This window comes from Antechinus flavipes, chromosome 3 (genome assembly GCF_016432865.1).
Source record: "Antechinus flavipes isolate AdamAnt ecotype Samford, QLD, Australia chromosome 3, AdamAnt_v2, whole genome shotgun sequence".
NCBI classification, from domain to species: Eukaryota; Metazoa; Chordata; class Mammalia; order Dasyuromorphia; family Dasyuridae; genus Antechinus; species Antechinus flavipes.
In genome coordinates, this window is record NC_067400.1 from 533,787,125 (window position 1) to 533,813,820 (window position 26,696).

The 26,696-nt window shown below is 36.7% G+C and overlaps 1 protein-coding gene across 1 annotated transcript in view; it reads right to left on the reverse strand.

Moving 5' to 3' along the window:
• The window catches only part of SYTL2 (synaptotagmin like 2), a 151,104-nt gene that overhangs the window by 61,454 nt on the left and 62,954 nt on the right, over window positions 1–26,696 (reverse strand). Inside the window, 2 exon segments of the mRNA XM_051987261.1 lie at window positions 160–298; window positions 10,208–10,359. Of these exon segments, the coding sequence (XP_051843221.1) occupies window positions 160–298; window positions 10,208–10,359 (291 nt within the window).

Genomic DNA, 26,696 nt, shown 5'->3' on the forward strand with positions numbered 1-26,696 from the left:
TTAGCTTCATGAAATAACAGGACAATAATCTTACAAGGTAAATAGACTTTTATTTTCTCTATTCTAAAGGTAAGAAAACTGAAGCTCAAAGTTAATGACCAATATTCTGGGTTACACAGCAAATATTCGAGGCAAATCCCTTCATAAGCCCTTTCTTACCTTGAGTCTGACTGCCCACCCATATCTTCTTCTTGCTCTTCCATGACACCCAACAGTTCTGAGGGAAGGAGGATGTCTTTGTTGACATTATTCACCCAGGTTTTCTGCACTCTGACTGTTCTGTTCTGATTTTGCTCCGCTGAAATATAAACCAACAAAGACAGCAAAGTTATCATCTGCACAACCTGTAAAGCTGTTAATGGCCAGTTGCTGATTTGAGCTGCAAAGCCAGAATCTGAAAGCCTGGGTTAGGATGTTGCCATTGACTACATCAAGCAAATCCCCACCAAACTGAAACACTCCTCCTCCTCCTCCTCCTTGTGCCTGTCATAATGTGACCCCCTATTTGAAGCCTAGTTCACATGCTATCTCTTTTTATTTTGCCTAATTTTCTCTGCTAAAACTTCCTTTTTCAAACTCCTAGAGTTTATTTATATCTATAAAATGTATTTATTTATATAATAGTTTATATTACTTATATAACATTTATTTATTTATATAAGTTTATATTCTTAACTTGTACTAATCACATGACACTGAAAGAGATCTAAATTCCAGCCCTGGCTCTACATGACTCCCTTCATCTCTCTGTAACTCAGTATCATCATCTGGAAAATGGAAAATAACTGCCATTCCTACTTTCCAGTTCTGCTGTAAGGACATCAACCACAACAATAAAAACAGCCTTTTGGCTCACAAAAAATATACACACACACACATACACACACACACACACACACACACGCACACACATGCACACACACGCACACACACATACACATTACTGCTTTTGATCCGTAAAAAAGCAAAAAACAAAACACACTGACAAATAGATAATGTGGATATTATGATTCCCTTTTATAGATGATGAAACAGGCTAAGAGAGGTAGAGAGTGATTTGCTGAAATTAACAGGAGAGCCAAGACTCAGACCAAAAGACTTAGAAGGGACTTCAGAGTTCCATAGGTAAGTCAGCCCTTACCCTAAGTATGCTTTCCCTCTACCTCATCCTAAATAAACGAGCATCTAGTCTTGAAAATATCAAGCAGACGCAAGCAGAACTAACAGAACAATTTTTACAGAGATTAGAAACATCATAAAGAAAAACAATTTTGAAAAAATTTGAAAAAATTTTATTTAGAATTTTGATCAATGAAATCAATAATAAACCCTAATGTCAGAGCACTGAAGCATCCTAGAGATAAAGTTCTACTGCAAGAAAGTTGATGGCCTTAAAATGCAAAATGAGATATGTTTTTAGACAGAGGCAACAAGGGAATTTGTTTTGTTGGTCTATGAGTATTTATAATGAGTCTTTTTGTTTAAAGTTTTCAGGTGAAGGAAAGAAGTAGGGGTAAGAGACAGATAATAAATCTGTGCAAAAACAAATAAATGAGATGGATAAACGAGTGATTAAGTAAATAAATGAATTAAAGGACAGATAAAAAAATTAATTAATGAATAGATAGATCAATAAAAAAAATTCCATAAAGGGTTGGAGATGGTGAGAACATATTTTCAAATGATAAAGAACTCAATAGTCCTCTAGCTAGCCCAATTTTAGATAACCTCTAGTACCAGCTCTTTTTATAAGAAAATTTTCTTATTATTGAGCCAAATTCTGCTTTCCCATTGTCCTAAGTTAAAGCATGTAGGCAAAACAAAATCAATTCCTTTTTTACGTGATAGCTTCAGATATCTGAAGTAAGATATCATGCCTTTCCTGCTGTTTTTTCTTTTCCAGGCTAAGCAATCTTAGTTCCTTCTACTGTTCTTTTTATGTAATGCAATTGAGTCCTCTCACTTTTCTAGGAACATTGATCCTAGATGTGCTCCAGGCTGTGGATATCCTTCTTCAAAAGGGGCTGTCAGTACAGAACATACTATTCCAAGATATGAGTTGATTGGGGAAAAGTAGAGTGAAATGATCAAATTCCTCCTTCTGGACATCACAATTTATTTCTATAGGCTAAGATCATATTAATTATTTTGGCTACCCTGTCATACTGCTGACATATGGAGAATACATATAGATAAAATGATGAATCCCTCATCCCTAAGCATCTACCATATATTCCCATATTCACCTGCTCCCATTTCTAAAATAACCTTGATGCAACACTGCCAAACTAGTTGCAAGCTGCAAAGTAGTAGGCAAAATACCCTAAATTTAGTAGTAGGATCATATTTAGAGTTGATATGGACCTTCCCCTTATTTTTTATCCAAAAAAAAAAAAAAAATGAGGCAGACAGAGGTTAAGTTATACCCACAGTCATATAAATAGGAAGTGTCTGAAGCAGGATTTGAACTCAGATTTTCCTCACTCCAAACCTGGTCCTTGTACTAACTACCTGCCTCTGACTTTAAGCCAGAGGAGCTGGGGTAATGTGTTGGTTCGGCTACTTACAAGCTACTTGGGCAAGTTAACTTCATCTTTTTGGGATTTGTTAAACTGAAAGGAGCTGGATCACATGAGCCCTGAAATATCTTCAAAACCATTAACTGCTGATTCCTTATGTAAAAATTTGTCATAACACTATTCAAGAATGTTCAGTGACTCCTTATCATCTACTGAATCAAGTTCAAATTCCTCTGTCCAACATTCAAGATTTAACACAATCTGCCCCAATAAAACTCTGTCCTATGACTTCCCCACTGTAGTGTGGCCAAATGGGACTTGCATATGTCTTTCAAGCTTACCTCACGCTTTCGTATCTCTATCTACAATCCATATTCCTAGATTGTCCAGACTTTTCCTCTTTATCTTTTGAATTTCTACCTCTTCATTCAAGCCCAATTATAATGCTATTCCTTTTGGGAAGCTTTCCTTGATCCTCAAGGAGACAGCTTTCCTCTATAGTCCATGTAGAACTTTGCTCGCATGGTTTTGGGTTTTTTTTTTAGCCCAGACCTGTGATTTCATTGGTATAGGGAAATTCTAGTGAGGAAATTCTCTCATCAATACAGAAAGCAACATTCTGCTGCTTATAATCTTAGGGATTTTGAGACATTGAGAGATTAATAATAAGCATTGTAAGATGTGCAAAGCACTTTATTGATGCTTTCTCATTAGACCCTTACAACAATCCTAGAATTCCATTTCAGATACTTCCTAGCAGTGTGACTTTGCACAAGTACCACGCAAGTACTTAGTTTCCTAATCTATAAAATGAAGGTAGTTATTCTCCATGGCCTCCATAGTTAGTTCAAGCATAAATCTATGGTCCACAGATCTATCCACTGTCTGTCACATAGCACATTAGTTCTTAAAGTGGAAGAGCTAAGTTTTACTAAGTCTATTTTTTAAGTAGTTTTCTTCAGATAATTTCTATGTTTCTTTTTCCAAACCCTCTTGCAAAGTTCTCATTTCCTTTCCCCATTTTTCTTCTAATTCTCTTTTGAGATCCTTTTGGAATTCTTCCAAGAGAGCCTTGTGAGATGGGGACCAATTCATATCACCCTTTGGGGCTTCATCTGGAGATGAAATGCTTTTAGTGTCCTCAGGGTTTGAAATCTGTTCTTCTCTTTATCCATAAAAACTATCTATGGTCAGAGTTCTTTTTGTTTCTTTTGGAAGAACTAAGTTTTAAACCAGACACTGAGTCATAAATGTAAGGAAGTCACTTCTTTATCTCTTCATCTGTAAAAATCAGGAAATTGGACTCAAGGATTTTCAAGATCCCTTCTAGCTCTACATCTATGATCTTAATAATCATGATAATGAATTATTTTATATTGCAGTCATCTGCATATACGCCACCTTCCCTAAATTCTATGAAGAAAAGGATCAAGTTTTATTTAATATTCTTATTCCTCACAATTCCTAATATATAGTAAGCATAAAAAATGTTGAATGAATTAAAGAATGAGAGAATGAAATAAATACACATGTATCTATAACAGAAACTATAATATAATGGATGCAAAGGAAAAGTCTAAACAGAAAAAGTTGAGAGACAGCTAATAGTATGAAGTCACACACCTCTTGGGAACCTTTCATCTTAGGCTTTCAAAAACATTTTCCCAATATAACCCTGAAGGGAAATAGAGGTTTTGACAAGTAGGATAAAAAGTTTGCCCATGGCTCACCAAACTGCAAAAAGGTGCCATCCCAATTTGTACGCTTTCACTTTGAGTGTTAATTAATGGGGTCCTCTGCAATGTCAGCAACAAGATCCCATTAATCTCTATATGAGTCACATGTCTGCCCTGATGAGCCAAATCTCATGAGGATGCTAGGGACTGCCTGATGCTGCAGGCTCTTATGAAGTTCTCAGCCCTGAAGGAAAACAAGAAAATCCTACCAAAAAAGTTTGCAGAGATTTTATCTAGACAAGGAAGAGTTCTTAGGAATTCAAAACATACTTCATGATAGAAAGAGCTGAAAGGGAAACAAGGGTCATTTTGTTTTTTGCTACATCATTTATTCTGGTTTCTAAACCAGATTCAACAAAATGCCATATGTTACAAACTAATCTGTTTAGTCCTAAAAACTTCTGAAAAAAAAAAAAAACACTGTTCGATTTTACAAAAGTTAGACATCATGCAAATGTAAGAGCAAAGGAGAATGATCACAGGTGGCACAGTGGAAAGAACCCTCGGCAGGGAGTCAGGAATGAATACTCGAGTTAAAATCTGGCCCCAGATAATTACCGGCTGTGTGACTTTAGGTGAGTCATTTAACTTATGTTTGGCTCAGTTTTCTCATCTGTAAAATGGGGATAATAATAGTACCTACCTCCCAGAGTAGCGGTGAGAATTTAAAGAGATGATATTTGTCTAGAGTTTAGCACAGTGTAGATATGTTAGTAAGCATAATATAAATGTTAGCAATCATACCATCATCATTATTTTTAACAGTCTGCTTCAACTTTGGAATCTTGGACTCAAATTTGATTCCAAGTTTTAGTTCTAACATTTAGTAGCCATGTGATCAATAAATCAGTAAGTGTTTATTAAGTACGTATTTTAAGAATTTTATTCTAGGATCAACTTTTTAAAAAATATCTATATATATTTATATATTGATAACTATTTCGATATAATCAGTTTCCTTTTTAATCCTCTATTTTATGATTTTAAAAACCTTAGTCTGAGAAGAGATTCGTAGTCTTTATTAAATTGCCAGAGGGATACATTACACATAAATATGTTAAGAATTCCTAGCCCATTATGTGGCAGTTATCCAAAGACAAAAATAATCTTAACAATTCCTGCCTTCAAGGAGTTTACATTCTGGGAGGGGGATTGGAAGAGGGGACAATATGAATGTATGTAAATATATACAAATATATACAAAATATATACAAGATAAATATTAGGGTAGTGGCTGTGTAATGGGAAAAAAAATGGGGACAAATGCTTTAAGAGGCAGAGCAATAAGCACGACTATAAAGTATTGAAGAGGGGTGAGGAAGAAATGTTAAAGATGACTCCAAAATGAGTCATTTTCAAATTTTCAAAAAGAAATAGGAAAACTTCAAAGAGGAGTGTGTTGTTTTGGAGGGTTTTTGGGGGAGAAAGAATAAAGGAGATAATGAATTATGTTTTGGATGGGTTGATTTTGCCATGCTAATAGGCAGTCTAAGAAGAGACATCCAATAGGCATTGGATATATGACTGTTCTCCAGTCTAGGAGAGAGAAAAGAACTAAATACATAGATTTGAGAATCACTGTATAGGTACAAATGAATTCCTAGAAGCAAATGAGATTGAGTGAATACCAAGAAAAGACGACCAAGCTGAACCTTAGGGAAGGTTCACTTCCCTAAATGGACAAAATTTGTCCACAAATTTTGGGTGGGAAGTGGATGATATTAAAGGAGCTGATAATGAAATAGTCAGAGGCAAGTAAATGGAGAACCAGAAGAGATTAATGTCAAAGTAGGTAAAGAAGGAGAGAGTTTCCAGTAGTAGGGGTGGATGGTAAATAGAGAATTAAATTAGAGCAAAGCTTCTTAAACCATGATTCTATGGTGTTATATAACTGAATGTGGGGATTGCAAAACTATGACCGATTATCAGTAAATTTTGATTTGTATAATGGTTTTATATACTTATATATCTGGGATCACAAAAATTTCTTGAGTGAAAAAGAATCATGAGTGGGAAAAGTTTAAGAAGCCCTGAACTGAGTAATTATTAGCAAGCTTAGAAGAGTTCCGGCTGAATGATTAAATGAGAAGCTAGATTGCTAAGGACTAATGAGTGAGTGGGAGATGAGGAAATGGAAGCAATAAGGAGAGACAACTCTTGCTAGGAGTGTGGCTGTGAAAAGGAGATGGGATATAGACTTATATCAGGAAAGGATTTAAGGCCCAGAGAATGAAAAGGCTGCTTTCACTTAATAAACATAAGGGAAAAAGAAAAACAAAACTATTTTTGTGGATTCCAAGGTTTCTAGCCTCCCTTAGGATCTCTGTAAGTTTCCCATTTATGGTCTGAATAAAAGACAAAATAGCATAGTGTATAGAAAACTAAAGGAAGGAAAACCTGGTTTTCCACTTCTAAACATTCTAGCTATGAGACTGCTCTGGGCTTTTTCTTATTTATAAAATGATAGATTTGAAGTCAATGAAGTCCCTACAAGATTTAACTCTAAGATTCTATGGTAATTTAACCTCTCTAGCTCAATTTCCATATCTGTAAAATGAAACTCAATGACCTCCTTTGTCCCTTTCAGTTCTAAATCTATGATTCTATGATCCAAGCAGGGTTTCTTAACCCCGGGGTCCACTAATTCCAGAAAGATCTGTGAATAGATTTTAGGCAATCAGTGAACTTGTTTTTAAAATATTTGGATAACCTTACCTCAATGAAAACGGTTTCTTTGTAATCTTACATCATTTCCTTAATACATTTAAAAACATGATTCTGAGAAAAGTCCCTATGCTTCACCAGAGTAATTGGTTTTAAAGGGGTCCATGATATAAAAAAAGGAACAGGTTAACAACTCCTGTTCAATGGTTTATAGGTTTCATTATACTTGAAATTTTTTGCTGAGTTAGGAAGACAATTCAATTTGCTTTTCAACACACTTTTTGTCTCCTTACATAAAATAAATGCCAAAGACCCCCTAAGCAGATTCCATTACCCATAGCAATCTGTTCAACGAATTTAATTTAACCAGAGAGAGTGACTTGGGGGAGAACAAACCAATGTGGTTTGGGTGCTTCTTCCCAATGGGCTATATTCTCTAGGTATTTAGTAATTCATTTTCTCTAATTTGTATGTCAGCCCTTGGGGCTATTGCAATCTGTGGGGAACACAGCAAGGGCATGGTTCTTCCTGGGCAGAGAATAAAGGGCACAAACTCGGCCAGAGAGCCAAGAACTGACAAACAGCATTGTGCTTAGCTCTGAGCAAGTTTCAGGCAGATCAGGGATAAGGCATTTAGATGCCCCAGGCAAAGTTTAAAAATTATGCCTTTTGTGTATTACTATCCACCTGAGGCTTTGAGCAGTCTACCAACACACATGCCACTTGATACGTATTTAAATAAATAGGCCAAGGAAAACAATTAAAATTGTCTAAATTTTAAATTAAAAAATTTTTCTGGCTTTGAAATATGTGCATTTTTTAAAATCTCATTAAAAGTGTCCTTCATTGTGCTATCCCTAATCTCCATCCCCAAGATACTGCATCATGACTTACCTTCCAACTCCTTATTCTAGTTCCAGGGATGCTGAGGCAGATCAGGAGGCTCTATTTAAATCTGAGCAGCCATTGCTATTTTCATGGTCAACAATAGTATCAACAGAATGATCCTACTATTCTCCAAAAAATTTCACAAGTGTCTTTCTTGTTTGGGCCACAATTAGGGCCCAAAGACTCGGTGACTAATCTTATTTTAGGAACAACTGAATATTATCATTATTTTAGATGAACTTAGGTTGAATGGGAAATTGCAATTATCTATGTATTTCTCCTATGTTCATGAGAGGCTATGAACTCTGTAAGGGCATAAACTTTGCCTTAACTAAACTTTGTAGCTTTTCCAGGGCCTACCACATTTTGTGCTTAATAAATGTTTGTTGGATGAATTTATGAATAAATGAATTTCATAGCTACTGAGCTTCAAAGGAAATTAGGAATTCTAAGAGGTAGAAGGGGGAAAGGAATGCATTCCAGGCCCAAAAAAAAACCTGTGGAAAAGCAAGAAGACAGGAACTGGGGGAGGGGAAAGAGGCAGAGACAGAGAGACAAAGACACAGAGAGACAGAGAGAAGGAGGGAGGGAGAGAAGATTGGCTGAAATGACAAGCGTGTGAAGGGAAAAAATGTGTCATAAGCCTGGAAAGGTAGAATGGAGCCAGTTGTAAAGAGCTACCAGACAGAGAAAATTGTACTTGATCCTAGAGGAAATAGAGAACCAGTATTAAGTAGGGAAATGACTTTTAGAAACATGACCTTGGTAACCATGTGGAGAATGGAATGGAAAAGAAAAAAATGGGAGGCAAGGAGACCAATTAGGAGGCTGTGGCAATAGAGCAGATCAGAAGTGATGAGAGACTGACTGTACTAGCATCACTGAGAAAATACTGGTGTATTGTAGCAGCAAGCAGTTTAGAATTATTAAAGCCACTGTATGATTTTTCAGTTTAATCCAGACCACCAAGTTTTCTCACTCAGCCATTCAGTTCTGTTTGTTTTGGTATTTAGAGAGATAGGGCTGGGAGGGGAGAGAGGGAGAGAGAGGGGGAGAAAGAGAGAGAGAGAGAGAGAGAGAGAGAGAGAGAGAGAGAGAGAGAGAGAGAGAGAGAGAGAGAGAGAGATGCTGATTTTTCTTTAGACTCAAGGATTCTTAGGGATGTCATTTGATGGAGACTCAAAAGGGTCACGCAGCTAATTATCAGCAGAATGAAATATAAGAATAAAAAATAAGCAGACTTAGAAACTGCATTTTCTGATCCCAAGTACATTATTATTCTTTCCACTAATCTATACTGTCTCCTCCCAGCATTCAGGAAAAAGATGTTAAGCCAATGACAGAAAATCAGCCATGAGACATACCAGTTCCCACTTAAATCAAAGAACAGGAAAGACATAAGACATACTTGCTTCCACTTAAATCAAAGAACAGAGAGGAAAGGGACTTGAACATATCTCTATTTATTGCTAGAAAACCATGGATTATAAGATCAACAATCTAGAACTAAAAAGGACTTTGGAGGCCAGTTCATCCAATGCCCATTTTACAGATGAGAAAAATGATGCCTGAAGAGATTAAGTGATTGTTCAAGATCACACAGATAGTACCAGAGACCAGTCCTTTGACCCTAATTCCTGAGACTCTAGAACTAGTCCTGTGTAGTTTGTGGCTTCCCATTGTCTGTCTGTCTCTTTCTCTCAAACTTAGCTATCTGAGCCACACTTCATCTAAAATAGGGTTTTTTTTTTTGTTTGTTTTAAAAACTGGGTATCCCACCTTATCCAAGGCTGGAAGTTCACTCAGATCAGCACAGAAGTCTTGACTTGCCCCTCCTTAGGCAATCTGGTGGGTCCTCCTCCGCCTCCCGAGGTTCACCATATTAATGCTCAACTTAATATGGAAGCTATCGGCTTAGGCTATTGAAGCTAAGAACTCATCTTTTAAAAAAATCCCAGCAGCAAGAATCACAGACATTTATAGGGATTTTAAGCTGGACTAAAAGCAGAGGTTCTTAAACTTTTTGTATTACCAACCCTTTTAGTAGTCTAGTAAACATTATTCTTAGAATAATATTTTAGATGTATAAATTTACACAAAGGATTATAAAAGAAATCAATTACATTAAAATAACAATGAACAATTTTTAAAAATCCAAGTTCCCAGACTCCAAGTTAAAAACCCCTGATATAAACAGATTTATGAAAAAGGTGTCCATGAATGTGAATCTTAGGTGCATAATCTTAGATCACAAAACATTCTGTTAAACAGAATCATTCAGCTGTATTTCAGAGATGAGTCTAACTTGTACTTTTAACCCCCTTTCAGATCGTCATAGTCTCATACTTTTCCTTTCTCAGCTTCCCAAATTCCAGATAAGTACGCAAAATCTTAACTCACCAAATGTTTGTGGTTTCTTTCTTCTGATCGATGCCCGAATTATATCTGCTCCATGGATTTTATCTCTGTGTCTCTTAGACTTGGCTTCATAAAACCACTGGCCACTCATATTCTTCAGTTGTTGGTCATCCTTAATTTTTTCAGGCAAATGTCTGTTAAAAGGGGAAATTAAAAAAAAAAAAAACACAAAAACACCAAGTCTTCATTTGGTCAAGTGTGCACACTGGATAAATGAGTTCATTGTGCTACTGTTTAAATAAATTATAAACACCCCACCCAAATACACTGCATCCAATCTCTCGGATGGTCCCACAAACTGCCCAAACGTCTCATAAATGTTTGCTCCTGTTTGACCAAAAGTTAAGGAAACCAGAGCCAAGATTTTTTAAAATTCAAAGTTCTCATCATCCATGATCCCTGAAATTCCAGAAACAAAGATTCATTTCTCTGGCTTGAAACTTCTTGTCTCCTCTAAAAAACAAAAATCCCTGGGGGAAGAATAACATATTAAGGCCAGATGAGATATTTTTATATTCTGGTGTAAATGAGTAAATCTCAAGAGTGCTATCTCAGATCAGCTTTTGAGAGAAAAGACACATTGGACTGAGCTGGAAGAGAAAGATAGAGAAAAGTTACCTGAAAGTACTGAAGTTAAACTTTACCTACTTTATGATTTTTCCTCCCATCACCCTTCTACATTCCCCCACACTGGTTACTTAGCTCCGAGCAAAATTTTAGTTTCAGTCAAGACTCAAAACTAGGACGAAGCTACCTCAGTGAGTCTATCCAGGAAGTCGAAGACTGACATTACATCAAGCTTATAAACGGAACCATAAACTTCTCCAATAATCATTATTTTGTTATTGTCCTTGTTCAGTCATGTTCAACTCTCCTTGACCCCTTTCGGGGTTTTCCTGGCAGAGATACTAGCATGACTGCTATTTCCTTCTCCAGCTCATTTTACAGATGAAAAATTGAAGTAAACAAGGTTTAATGACTGGTCCAAAGTCACACAGCTATTAAATGTCTGAGGCTGGATTTGAACTCAGGAAGATCAGTCTTCCTGACTTAGGCCTGGTGCTCCATCCATTGCACCACTCAATTACAGAATAAGCACTGTGGCTGGTCCTGATTCCTTTTCCCATGGCCAACAAAAACATCGAAATCATCTCTAAGTCTCTTATACATTAATTCTTGTCGTTCACATGCCCTGAAAGTAGAGAGACCAAGTCTTGCTCTACGAACATTGTAATAGCTGAGTGATCATAAACAAGTCACTTTCTAAGATAATAAATTTTAGATAAGTTATTTCAGTTTTAAGAAAATTTCCACTAGCTGTGTGACCCTGGGCAAGTCACTTAACCCCAATTACCTTAGCAAAAAGAAAAGAAAATTTCCAGGCAGTAATTCAGTCAATAAACTTTTATGAAGTACCTATTAAGTGCCAGGTTCTGTGCTAAACACTGCGGATGTGATCTCAGAGAGCTTGAGGTCTGAGGTCTAAATAGACAACATGTCAACAAGACGTGTGTGTGTGTGTGTGTGTGTGTGTGTGTGTAAAATTGAAGGTATTTAACAGAGTCAGAGAATTTTTCTTGTAGGAGATGAGACCTGAAGAAAGGGCTCTGGGCTAAGCATTGAGGACATGATCTCAGAGAACTTGAGGTCTAAAGTCTAATGGAATAGACAGCACATCAACAAGATGTATACACAATAGAGTCAGAGAATTCTTCTTATACAACCTGGAACCTGGAGGAAATGAGGGAAACTGGGAAACTGAGATGAAAAAAGAGAATATTCCAGGTTTGGGGCCATTGAAAATCCCTGCAGTCTTGAGATAGGATGTCTTGTTTGGGGAACATCAAGGACATCATGGTCACTGGATCATAGGGTTGGGGGGGGGTGAATTCTAAGAAGACTGGAAAAGGGAGGAGAAGTCTGAGTGTCAAAGAGGGGATTTTTATAGCTGATTTTGGAGGTGATGGGGAGTCACTAAAATTTACTGGAAAGATGGCAACACAGATTTGGGCTAAAGGAATATTAATCTTACAGTTGAATAGAGGGTAGATTATAATGGGGAGACACTAAAAGGATGCTACATAGATGAAATGACCAACCTGGACAAATAATAAAAATAACAATTGGGATGCGTGTGTACTGTGATGATCCTCTTTAAAATTTGCAAAGCACTTTTTCTACTTTACCTCACTTGAACCTTGAAATAAATTTTTGAGATAGAGGTTACATGTATTATTAGCTTTGTTTTATAGAACCAAAAACCAAGGCTCAGACAAATTAAATGACTTTCCCATCATAGTAAGCATCAGAGGTAAAATCTGAACACAAATCATTCTCAATCTCTTCCCCTTAATATTTTTTTTCTATTTTTTTATATCAATTGTCACTTCACCCGTTTGCCTCAATTTTCTCACCTGTGAAATGGGGATAATAATAACACCTAGAATGATTGCCAGAATAAAATGAGATATTTGTAAAATACTTTGCAAATCTTAAAGTGCTACACAAATGCTCTTTTATTGTCATTATTATTATTTGGAGTTAAGACTAGTTTTTGTCTGATATTAAGTGGAAAAAGTCACCTAAATATGGACCATCTAAAAACAAAAGTGGAACTGGTTCTTTTTTTGCCCCTTCCACTTAGTTTATTTATTTTTAATACATATTGCTTTATCAATCATGTTGGAAGAGAGAAATTAGAGCAAAAGGGAAAAGCGATGGGAGAGAGGAAAAAGAAGTGAACGTAGCATAAGCTGATTTACATTCAATCTCCATAGTTCTTTTTCTGGATGCAGATGGCATTTTCTATCCAAAGTCCATTGGGATTGCTTTGGATCCAAACTAAGCCTTTCATAATTGATCATTGCACATTCTTGCTGTTATTGTGTACAATATATTCTTGATCCTGCTTATTTCATTCAGCCTTAGTTAATATAAATCTGTCCAGGACTTTCTATAATCAGCTTGTTCATCATTTTTTATAGAACAATATATTCCATGTCTTCATATACCACAGCTTGTTCAGCCATTCCCCAATTGCTGTTCCAAATTCCCTTAGGTCCAAATCTACAATCCCTTGACTCATAATAACCAGGCCATGAAAGGATGAGTTGAACGAACTAGGAAGGTTTAGTCTGCTGAAGAGAAGGGATAAGGGTCAGAATAGGAGAACTATGTTCAAAGGGTCACGAGGAAAGGGAAATAAGACTTCACCTGCTTGGTCCTGGAAGGATGACCCAGAAACAAAGTGGGGAAGTTATAGGAAAACAGATTTCAGCTTAACACAAGGAAAATCTCCCAGTCAGCACTGTTTATGAATAGAAGGGCCCCCTAGGAGGGCAATTAATCCCCTGTCACTTAAGCCTCTAAATCAAAGATCACATGATCATTGTTGGAATTATAATTAAGTTGGTATGATATTAGCTGACTTCTGTTAGGCTAAGGAAGAACTGAAAATGTCATCTCCTTGAGCAGGTTTCTATATAATATGATATAATAGAACATAACATAATATAACAATTATATGATATACTATAAAATAACATGATATAACAAATATAATATATAATAATTTAAGAAATATGATATGATATAACAAAATAATATAACAACTAAGGTTTGTATAGCACTCACTATGTACTGGACACTTGCTAAATGTTTTACAACAATTACCTCACTTGATCCTCACAACAATCCAGGAAGTTGGTACTCCTGTCACCCCCATTTTACAGATGAGGAAACTGATGCAAACAGAAGTTATATGATTTGCCCAGAATCACATGATTCCAGTAAACGCCTAAGGCTGAATTGGAATTCAGGGCTTCCTGACTCCAGGCTGGGCACTACATCACAGAGTTGTGAGAATCAGATGAGACAATATTTATAAGTGTTTAGCACAGTGCCTGGCTAATAGTAGGTCCTATATAAATACTTAGAAAACACATTTATTATTTCCAGATCTTTAGGGAAGAGAAAGTTTCCTCAGTGCTTAAGTATCCAGCCATTCCCAGGCTGAGGCTGTTTGGGGGTTAGGGGATGAGAAGGACAAAAAAAAAGCTCACTCACTCCTGGATGAATGAAGAGAACAAGTTGGAATGGCAATAATTCTCCTTCCATCTGCCTTAATGGCATTCTCATCTCTCAGCAGCACTCAACAAATAGTGGGATGACTTCAGCCATGTAGCATCACTCACCAACCGGTAAACCCCCACCCCCACTTCCATCCCCCTCCACTTTACCCTAAGTTTTTCCTAAAAGGGTATTTCGAAGGGACTTTTATCTAAATCTTGGTCAGTTTCAATCCAAAACTTCTGCCAAACAGAAGATAAATCACATAATCATTGCAAGAAAAATCCGTGAACCATGAGAATGAGAACAAAATCCATGACTGCGGGACTGCATCTGGCTCCCTCAGAATTCTTAGACATAATACACAGAATAGGGGTTGGGGCTTCTTGTTTGTTTATATTAAAGAAGGAAAGAAACAAAATGTTGTTAAACAGCAGCATGTCTTATTTTCCTAAAACGGCTGCCAGTCCTAGATTTAATTTAGAAAATCTCTCAACTACTTTTGAAGAAAACTATAGAGATCATTTCTCCCTCAGACAGAGGTCTGGCCTGGATCACTTTTTTCTTTTTTTAAAATTAAAGCTTTTTATTTTCAAAACACATGCATAGATAATTCTTCAACATTAACCCTTGCAAAAACCTTGTGTTCCAATTTTTCTCTCCCTTCCCCCACCTCCTCCCCTAGATGGCAAGTAGTCCGATGTATGTTAAACATGGTAGAAATATATGTTAAACTGGATCACTTTTAAAGTCTCTTCCAAAAAGATTTACATGAACTGATGCTGAATAAAATGAGTGGAACCAGGAGATTATTATACATGGTAACAGCAACATTGTGCAATGATCAACTTTGATAGACTTTTCATTTCTCAGTAATACAATGATCTAAGATCTAAATCCAAAAAATTCATGATAGAAAATGCTACCTAGAGAAAGAATTATGGAGTCTTAATGTACATCAAGGCTTACTATTTCCACTTTTTGTTTTTTCTTTCTCATGATTTTTCCCTCTTGTTCCGATTCTTCTTTCACAACATGACTAATGTGGAAATATGTTTAATATGAAAAAAATTGGACTTAATGCAAATTGAAGCATATTTTTTGCATTTTATTCTTTCTTGTATTTTTTATCTATTTTTTCTTTCATAATTGTGACTAATATTTTTACATTTTATATTTTAGCACTATAAACTATATCAAACTGCCTACCATTTTTTGGAAGAGGAGATGGGTGAAAGGGAGAAAAATTTGAAACTCAAAAAATCTTATAAAAACAAATGCTAAAAATCTTCTTAATAGGGAAAAAATAGAATACTATTTGAAAATAAAAAATAAAGTCTCTTCAACATTCTAGTATTCTGTGATTCATTGGAAGATTTCTTAGATGACACTCTATATGGACCCTCAAACTATAAAATTCCCCCAAAGATAAAGATTATTAAAAATTTAGATCTACATTTCAAAGGGACATTAGAGGACACATATCAATCCCTGAATTTGACTCATAAGCAAACTGAGGCTGAGAGATTAAATGATCTGCTCAGCATCATAAAACTAATAAAATGTCTGATGAACTCAATTTTTCTGAACTCCAAGTTCAGCACTCATTTTACCAACCTTGATGTTTCTTAAAAGTTATTCATCAGAGGTTCTCTACAACTTACATTCATCTATCTCTTCCTTCTGCAACCACTATTTAACTCCTGATAGATGCTAAATAAAAATAAGAATATTAGCATTGGTATGTTTTAAGATTTGTAAAATGCTTTACAAATACCAATTCAATTGATCTTCACAAAACATCAATAAGTAGATGTTATTATTATTTATTTCTCCTATACTTTCTAGTGGGTTTTTTTAGTTTATCTATTTTAATACACTTTTGTGAATGCAATGAATATGGAAAAGGTTTTATAAAAAAGGAAACTCTCATTGTATGTAATGGGCTGAGGCTCGAATTGATGCACTAAGATTCCCAAGCACGTGAGGCTAAATAGTAATTGGACCATACTCTATTAATATATAAGCTTGGAGAAAGAATGGCCCCCGCCCACTCTTTGTGCAAGTCCTGATGTGTTATATAGGAAATGACGAATTTGGTGGGTGGAGGCAGGGGAGTGGAAAAGGAAGGGGAAGGAGAGACTGCTGGCTGGAGTCTTGTCACGGCTGCTCGCATTGCCATTGCAACGGCCCTTCATCTCCAATCCCCCTCTGCTAGCTGGCTTCCTGTCACAGCTGCCCATATTGCTATCACAATCCTTCTTCATCTCTTCACTTCAATAAAGATTGAAGATTTTTCCCTTAACCTGAATTCCTGACTCCAGCTGATTTTAAATACGCAGTCATCACAATTGTACATCAGAAAATCCACCTTGAGAGAAGATTTATGAATGTCAGCAATGTGGCAAAGATTTTAGTCAAAGGAAAACTTTTACTAGAAATCAGAGAACCCACACTGGAGAGAAACCTTATAAATGTAACCAGTGTGGTGTTAGAGTTCAAAAATTCAGGCCTTATTAGATATAGTACAGGAGCAGCTTGAACAAGGGCCAAATGAACCCTTCGCTGACTTTGTGGGACGCTTGCAGACAGCTATCATAAGAACAAATGGAGAAAATGCAATAACAGACATCTTGATAAGGCAACTAGCTAAGGAAAATGCTAATGAGGTTTGCAGAAGAATTATACTAGGACTGCGCAAGGATGCTCCTTTAGAGGAACTCATAAGACGCTGTGCCACAGTGGACACAGGTGCCTTTTATAGCCAGGCTATGATGCAGACTTCCCAAAATCCAAACATGAGAAGACAGAATCCCTCTTGGCAAGGGACTTCCAGAGAGACTCGTAGATGCTTTCAGTGTGGAAAAGTAGGACATCTGAAAGCTCAATGTTGGTATAGAGATAGAATGGGAAGACAAGGTGGGAGAACAAGACCCCAAACCCCATGTCCAAAATGCAACAGAGGCTTCCATTGGGCCTCAGAATGCAGACAGATTCAGGGAAACGGGATGAGGGGCCCAGCCCCAGGGCCCAAGGCAAAAAACACTTGGGCATGATGGCAGCCAATGGTGCACCCAGAGAGTGCCTAGAAGTCCAGTACCCAGACATGACCAATCAGCCAGAAAGCCATATGATGGGAGAAGGATTACACAGTCAACCAGCCAGGAAGCAACCTGATGGCAGAAGGGAATTACAATTGGGAGAATAGAGTTGTATGCAGCTGGACAACTGAGATACCCCCTGGAGAGGTGAAATCTGTTCCTCTCCAGCCTATGGATCCCTTACCTCCAGGCACAGTAGGCTTGACCATTTCACCTTCTTGTATGTACAAAACAGTGTCCATCTACACACTGATGTGGGAAACTGGGAATGTGTAGATAATATCCCAGTCACTAATACAGGTAGTCAATGTGTGACTTATCACCCAGGAGACGTAGTAGCATCAGGGTTACTCATACAGAATCCTAATAAGCAGCCTCGTGATAGTCACCCAGGTTCTGACTCCAGACCACAAAACCAGAAATATACTGGACAGCAGCAGTAACGGCTGACCGACCTATGCTCACTATCTATATAAATGGCCTACCATTGGAAGGATTGGTAGACACAGGTGCGGATCGTACAGTTATTAGAGGTGCCAATTGGCCCAGTCACTGGCCAAAGATTAAAGCAGATACCTATATGTCTGGAGTAGGAGGATCAATAGCAGCTGAAGTTAGTGCTGCCCCTATGAGATGGACTTTTGAAGGCAAAACAGGAGTTTTTACTCCTTTTATAGTTGAAAAAATCCCCATCAATCTGTGGGGAAGAGACGTTTTACAACAATTGGGGTTAAAAATGAGTACTTCGGTTTTTTAAGCAGGGCTGCTGTTGAAGGCCTGCCAACACTTTCACCTATTCCTATCCAATGGAAAACTGATACACCAGTGTGGATAGAACAGTGGCCCTTAAGTAACGAAAGATTTCAAACAAAAGGAAGCTCTTATTGTACATCAGGAAACACACACTGGAGAGAAACCTAAGAATGTAACCAATGTGGAAAAGGTTTTAGAAAAAAAAGAGCTCTTACTGGACATCAGAGAATTATGTTGGGAGAGAAACATCAGAGCAAATAGAGAAAATTATGGGAGAGATTTAAAAAAAAACAACAGAAAAAAAGAAGAGAACACAGCATGTGTTGATTTACATTCACTCTCCTTAGTTCTTTATCTGGTTGCAGATGGCATTTTCTGTCCAAAGTTTATTGGGATTCCTTTGTGTAACTGAACTATTGAGAAGAACCAAGCCTTTCATAGTTGATCATCACATTCTTGCTGTTATTGTGTACAATGTATTCCTGGTTCTGCATGTTTCTCTCAGCATCAGTTCATGTAAATCTTTCCAGGCCTTTCTAAACTCAGCTTCTTCATCATTTTTTATAGAACAATAATATTCCATAACCTTCATGTACCAGAGCTTGTTCAGCCATTCCCCAATTGATGAGCATCTACTCAATTTTCCAATTCTTTGCTACACAAAAAGAGCTGCTACAAACATTTTTTGCAAATGTGGGTTCTTTTTGGTAGGTATCATTATTATCATTCCCATTTTACAAGTCAGGAAAACTGTGATACACACAGATTAAATGACTTGCTCAGGATCACAGAGATAATCAGGTGTCTAAGGCTGGATTAGAATTTATATAGTTATGGTTCTAGGTCCAGCCTCTCTAGCTAATGTGCTACTGGTGACCTCACGATTACAATTAATTATCCTTCAGTTTAGGGAAAAAAGAAAAATAATCTCAGTTCATTTTTATAGTGCTTTAAGCTTTATAAAGAGATCTCCCCAAACCAATTCTAGAAAGCGGGTAATAACAACCATTTAAGTTTCTATGGCACAAAAACATTATGTGATATCCTGGGAAGACCAAGGGTCTACCATCAGAAAAAGCAAGTTTAGGGGCAGCTAGGTGGTGCAGTGGATAGAGTACCAGCCCTGAAGTCAGGAAGACCTGAGTTCAAATCTAGTCCCAGACAATTAACACTTCCTGCTGTATGACTCTGGGCAAGTCACTTAACCCCAATTGCCTCGGCAAAAAAAACCCAAATAAATAAAAAGGGAAAAAGAAAAAGCAGTTTTATAATTCCTTGACTATTACCACCTATATTCTACCTCACCATTATATTACTACCACCCCATTTTATAGGAAGAAAACTAAGGCTCAGAAGATCCCACTTGATCAAGGAAGTGAGTTTAAGGGTCCAAGGTAGTACTTTTGAAACATTACCATGTCTTCCTTTGAACTGGTTTCGTCTCTTCAGTTAAAATAATCCCTTTAAGGTCATGTTTTCTATTTCTTTTGTTGTCTAATAATACCAGATAGAGACTCAGTATGATGTAGTTCCAAGGACCAGCCTTGGAACCTGGGAGACATGGTTTAAGTACCACTCTGACACATCCCAGGTATGTAGTTATGGGCAAGTTTCTTCTCCTCAGGTAACTAAGTCTCTAAGATGATAAATGACCAGAGTTGTCAGTGTGCCTAGATAAAGTTTCCATATGAAAACTTCCTTTAAAGGAAGACCCAAACCAAAAATAAATGACATCTACCAAGGTAACTGAGTAACTGGGAAATCAGTAAAAATATTCGTTGAGTTACTGAATTAAAAACAGAAAAATCAGAACTTAGCTAGAAGAAAATGGCCCTTGATAAGAAAGGTCTTTATTGTTTTAACATAAAGTAGAAGTCATTTAGGTTAACTTGTTTATTTCAATCAACATCAAGGGAAACCCAGAAGGCAACAAAGCACGAACAGTCATATGAAAAATTAAAAAGGATCAGAGAGCCTCCAGGATTAGCTCCAACATGCTTCTTTGGGCCTATTCCCCCTCTTAGGAGCTCCTCCATTTAATGATGATCTCATTAGTCAAGGATCATACGTTTTAGGATGAGCCTAATTAACAGTATCTAGAAAATGCCATAAGGAACAATCATCATTAGAAAGCTAGCCAGAGAGATCCATTAATTTGTGGTCCTCATTAAAAAAATGTTTACAGAAAAATTTCAGACAAAAATTTGAGAGTTTATCATTGATGTCTGTTTCAGTCTCTGAAAGGTCAGGATTATAAGGAATCTTATGCAATTAGTATATATATATATATATGATTATAAGGAATCTTATGCAATTAGTATATATATATATATATATATAAAACTTATGAAACTAATCTAACCCACCAATCCCTCATTTCAGTTGAAGAAATTGAGGTCCACAGGAGTAAAGTTGTCTTTCTGATGCTACACAATTAATTAGTTACAGAGCTGGGACCAAGGTCCACAATCCCCCATCCAAAGTTCTGTTACTTTCCTCATACCACCCCATGAGGCCTAGGAAAACTGAATAAGACTGTCTCAGGCTAGTAATTATATTATTCTCTCTACTTCTTATTCTTTCTAATTAGGAATCCAATCTCTAGAAAACACCTGGAAAATGAGAGAAAAAAGAAACTCAGGCTCTGGAGTCAAAAAGGCCTCAGCATAATTCCTGAACATATTTTCAAAGGGACATATTTAGACATAGAAAAGTGTTTACAGTGAAGAGATTAAAGTCGGAGCCCACCAGCTACAACTACAACAATCCCCTCCCCACCCCCGCCCCAGTATTGTTCAAGCCAAATTAAAATGTAATTGGGAAATATTTAACAGATAAATAAAAATATAATAGAACATAGGCAATATCCCATTATATAGATATAAGACTACCTGATAATCTTATGTAAGACATATAAAAGATATAGCATATCTAATATAATATGTGATAATATATTCTAATATAATAATAACTCTGGAAAGTTCCCCACAAGGAAGGGATCACAGCTCCAATGGTTTCCCATTTCCATTTGAGTCTGACATCACTGTCTTGAGAGTATCTATTCCAATCTTTCAATTTACATTTAGATAAAAGACTCACTCCTCTGAGTCTCAATTTTCCAATGTATAAATGGGGATAGGGAAAATAGGTGGTGCAGTAGATACAGCACTAGACTTGGAATCAGGAAGACTTATCCTGAATTCAAATCTGAAATCAGATATTACTAGCTGTGTGATTCTGGGCAAGTCACTTAGTTCAGTTTGCCTCAAGTTTCATCATCTGTAGAAGGAACCAGATAAGTATATGGCAAACTACTTCAGTGTCTTTCACAAGAAAACCCCAAATAAGGTTACAAAAAATCAAAAATGACTGGGAAATCACAGGACAATGAAATGCGGATAATAAGAATTGTATTATCTGCCATACAAGTTTGCCATGCTCAAAATCCTTTTGCAAACTTCAAAGTAGAATAAAATAGAAATGTGGATTATTAGTAATCAAGAAAGCTTCATTTTTTTGGTCAATTAGCCCAATAAAACTGGGAAACAAGAAAAGACATGCATTTAACCAACAGCAGTAACATCTTACAACAACACAGTCAATGTGATTTTAGCCAGAAATTAGTAATGTTAGTAATATCAGTTATGTCGGCATAAAACCTCACTAAAGTCACTTTGGGTGACAAAACCCTTCATTTTAAAAGACCTCAGGAAAGGCAGCTAAAGATAATCACACAATGTGGTCGGCTGAACACATCAAGAGAATCCAGCCCAGCAAATGTTGGCGGGTTTGAGGGGGAGTGTCTATACAAGTACATATTTCCTGCTAATGGTGTGAAGTCCAAAACAGGAAGCACCAAACCAACAGTGAAAGACTAATTGTCAATACATACCAGCCATAGATGGAGAGACTCAATTTGTTTTTAAGAAAAATAGCCCAAGTTATTAGCTCGTGTTAGCTGTTCAGAACCTATCTTCCTCCTTGGTCTCATCCTTTCCATTTTATGCTCAGGAGTCCTAGTGTGAGTAAATTCCTTTCCCCCCCATTTCTCTGAGAGTTGGTCCTCAAACCATGTCCTGGAGCAAAGAGACCTTAAGCTCTCCAAAAGGACTACAGCTGACAACTTTTGCTAAGTATTCCTGTTACCACAATAAAAGGCCCCCTTCTCTATTTAAATGAAAGCAAAATTAGCCAGAAGAACTGGTGGCAACATGTATGTGACCACAGGAGGGGCATGGATTGAAGTGGCAGTGATGAGAGTAACCCCTTTTATTGTCTTTTTATGACATCAAATTCCCTTAGCCTCTCTCAAGGAAAAATTATAGTCTTTTACAGGCAGAAAAGTCATGTAAAAATAACACGATCTAATTGCCTCATAAGGAGCCTGAAGTCCAAAAAAGGTTGTTACTTGTCCTAAGCATTTTAATAAATATTAGTAAATTATTAAAATTTTAAAAATTAATAAAAGTAGACAGTTTCTTGACATTAAGTCTAAATTCACTTCTTTGTAGCTTTAGTTTAGTCTGGGGAAGGGACAGAAACATACATGATAGTTGTTTCTGTCCCTTCCCTAGAAACTAAAAACAACTACCATGTATGTTTCTGTCCCTTCCCCAAACTAAACTTCCCCAGGTTTTTCAACTACACCTCTTAAAGCGTTCACCATAATGTTTCCCACCTCTGGACACTCTCCAATTTATCAATATATTTTTTAATTTTTACTATGTTCTCAAGCGCACATAGATGGTAAGTGAGGGAGTTAAGATATAAATTCAAGTCTTCTAACCTAGAATCCAATCCTCTTTCCATTATTTCCATTACAGGACGTGATCACTTTTTAATTTGCTTTTCCAAAAGTCCAACTAAGAAGCTAGTGGCAATGGGGTCAGGGAGAGCATAGAATAGCCATCTGTAAGGTAGGGGGCCATGGTTCTTCCTTTATCCAGGGAAACTAATGGTAATGGAATCAGGGAGGGTATGGGATGGCCATCTGGAAGATAATGGGCCAGGAAGGACCACTGGCATCCCAGCAATGGGAAGGAGACTCCCATAACAGATGGGATTAACTCAACATTGTAAGGATATCTCTTTTACCAGCCCCATATATTTTGTTTAACTTTTTCTGTATCTTATCTGTCCAAATAAATTAAGTTTCTTCAAGTCAGGTATGATGTCGAATCATTGTCAATAAATGATGGTTTTTTTTTATTATTAACAACTTTTACTCATATGTATTCTTTACAACAATGGTGTCAAACTCAACTAGAAATAGATCCCCGTTGGAAACGTATCAACTTAGAAAAATGCAGGCTAGGAGACATCTCTGCAAAACCTTAAGCACGATATTTTGTACATAATAGGAACTTAGTAAATGTTTGTTTACTTGAAGTATATGACATATATACAACATCCTCCACAATTTTTATCAATAATACAACTCCTAGAGGAAACCTGTAAGGTCTTATATTTGGGTTACAAACAAATAAACAAACAAACAAAAAAAACCCTAACAACTTCAAATTTCCTCCCCCAGTCCTCCACAACAACTTCACAAGTATAAGATGGGGGAGGTATGGTTAGACATGCTGCTCTAAAAAGATCTGGGGGAGGCAAGGTTAGGGGACCACAAGATCAGTATGAGTCAGTAGTAGGATGTGACAGCCAAAAATGTGAATACAACCTTGGGCTGCAATAGGGGAGACCTGGTTTCCAGGAAAAGGAGAATACTTCCAGTGCCCAAAAAATTATCAAATTGTGCATACCCTTTGATCCAACAGTGTTTCTATTGGGCTTATATCCCAAAGAGATACTAAAGAAGGGAAAGGGACCTGTATGTGCCAAAATGTTTGTAGCAGCCCTGTTTGTAGTGGCTAGAAACTGGAAAATGAATGGATGCCCATCAATTGGAGAATGGCTGGGTAAATTGTGGTATATGAATGTTATGGAATATTATTGTTCTGTAAGGAATGACCAGCAGGATGAATACAGAGAGGCTTGGAGAGACCTACATGAACTGATGCTAAGTGAGATGAGCAGAACCAGGAGATCATTATACACTTCGACAATGATATTGTATGAGGACATATTTTGATGGAAGTGGATTTCTTTGACAAAGAGACCTGAGTTTCAATTGATAAATGACGGACAAAAGCAGCTACACCCAAAGAAAGAACACTGGGAAACGAATGTGAACTATCTGCATTTTTGTTTTTCTTCCGGGTTATTTATACCTTCTGAATCCAATTCTCCCTATGCAACAAGAGAACTGTTCGGTTCTGCAAACATATATTGTATCTAGGATATACTGCAACATATCCAACATATAAAGGACTGCTTGCCATCTAGGGGAGGGGGTGGAGGGAGGGAGGGAAAAAAAAATCGGAACAGAAACGAATGTCAATATAAAGTAATTATTAAATAAAAATTTTAAAAAAAAAAAAAAAAGGAGAATACTTCCAGGTACTCAGTCTTCATCAGGACTTCAACTGGAGTCATATCATTAGATCTGAGCATTATAAATTAGGAAAGATACTGAGTATCCAGAAGAGATAATTCATTGTGGGGAAGGGACTTGAATCTATGACTTAAGAAGAGCAAAGTGACCAACCTGAGGAAGAGACAGAGAAACATAACTGTTGTTTTTAATTATTTGAAGGGCTATCTTGTAAAAATAGTATTACAGTGTTTGCTTTTTTTTTTTTTTTTGATTAGCACTAGATGGCAAACTCAACTAGAAATAGATCCCCGTTGGAAACGTATCAACTTAGAAAAATGCAGGCTAGGAGACATCTCTGCAAAACCCTAAGCACGATATTTTGTACATAATAGGAACTTAGTAAATGTTTGTTTACTTGAAGTATATGACATATATACAACATCCTCCACAATTTTTATCAATAATACAACTCCTAGAGGAAACCTGTAAGGTCTTATATTTGGGTTACAAACAAATAAACAAACAAACAAAAAAAAAACCCTAACAACTTCAAATTTCCTCCCCCAGTCCTCCACAACAACTTCACAAGTATAAGATGGGGGAGGTATGGTTAGACATGCTGCTCTAAAAAGATCTGGGGGAGGCAAGGTTAGGGGACCACAAGATCAGTATGAGTCAGTAGTAGGATGTGACAGCCAAAAATGTGAATACAACCTTGGGCTGCAATAGGGGAGACCTGGTTTCCAGGAAAAGGAGAATACTTCCAGTGCCCAAAAAATTATCAAATTGTGCATACCCTTTGATCCAACAGTGTTTCTATTGGGCTTATATCCCAAAGAGATACTAAAGAAGGGAAAGGGACCTGTATGTGCCAAAATGTTTGTAGCAGCCCTGTTTGTAGTGGCTAGAAACTGGAAAATGAATGGATGCCCATCAATTGGAGAATGGCTGGGTAAATTGTGGTATATGAATGTTATGGAATATTATTGTTCTGTAAGGAATGACCAGCAGGATGAATACAGAGAGGCTTGGAGAGACCTACATGAACTGATGCTAAGTGAGATGAGCAGAACCAGGAGATCATTATACACTTCGACAATGATATTGTATGAGGACATATTTTGATGGAAGTGGATTTCTTTGACAAAGAGACCTGAGTTTCAATTGATAAATGACGGACAAAAGCAGCTACACCCAAAGAAAGAACACTGGGAAACGAATGTGAACTATCTGCATTTTTGTTTTTCTTCCCGGGTTATTTATACCTTCTGAATCCAATTCTCCCTATGCAACAAGAGAACTGTTCGGTTCTGCAAACATATATTGTATCTAGGATATACTGCAACATATCCAACATATAAAGGACTGCTTGCCATCTAGGGGAGGGGGTGGAGGGAGGGAGGGAAAAAAAAATCGGAACAGAAACGAATGTCAATATAAAGTAATTATTAAATAAAAATTTAAAAAAAAAAAAAAAAGGAGAATACTTCCAGGTACTCAGTCTTCATCAGGACTTCAACTGGAGTCATATCATTAGATCTGAGCATTATAAATTAGGAAAGATACTGAGTATCCAGGAGAGATAATTCATTGTGGGGAAGGGACTTGAATCTATGACTTAAGAAGAGCAAAGTGACCAACCTGGGGAAGAGACAGAGAAACATAACTGTTGTTTTTAATTATTTGAAGGGCTATCTTGTAAAAATAGTATTATAGTGTTTGCTTTTTTTTTTTTTTTTTTGATTAGCACTAGATGGCAAAATTAAGAGGAATGGGAAGAATCTGCAAATAAGCCAATTTAGATTTAATGTCAGAAAAAACTACATACTTTTCTAATTGTTTTATTTTAATAATTTACTACTATTCAATAATTTTTTATTTTTAATAGTTTACAAATTTTATTTTAAATTATCATTATAAATACAATAAATTGAAATTTATTTATTTGCTCATTTTAAAAAATAAAACTTTCGCTAACATTTATAAGAACTGTCCAAAAGTGATATCTTAGGAGTATCTTAGGAGATGGTACCCTAATTATGAAGGAAAGGCTGTAATCTCACTGGGGATTCCTTTCATGTATGTGGTCGGCACAGATGCCCACTGAGATCTG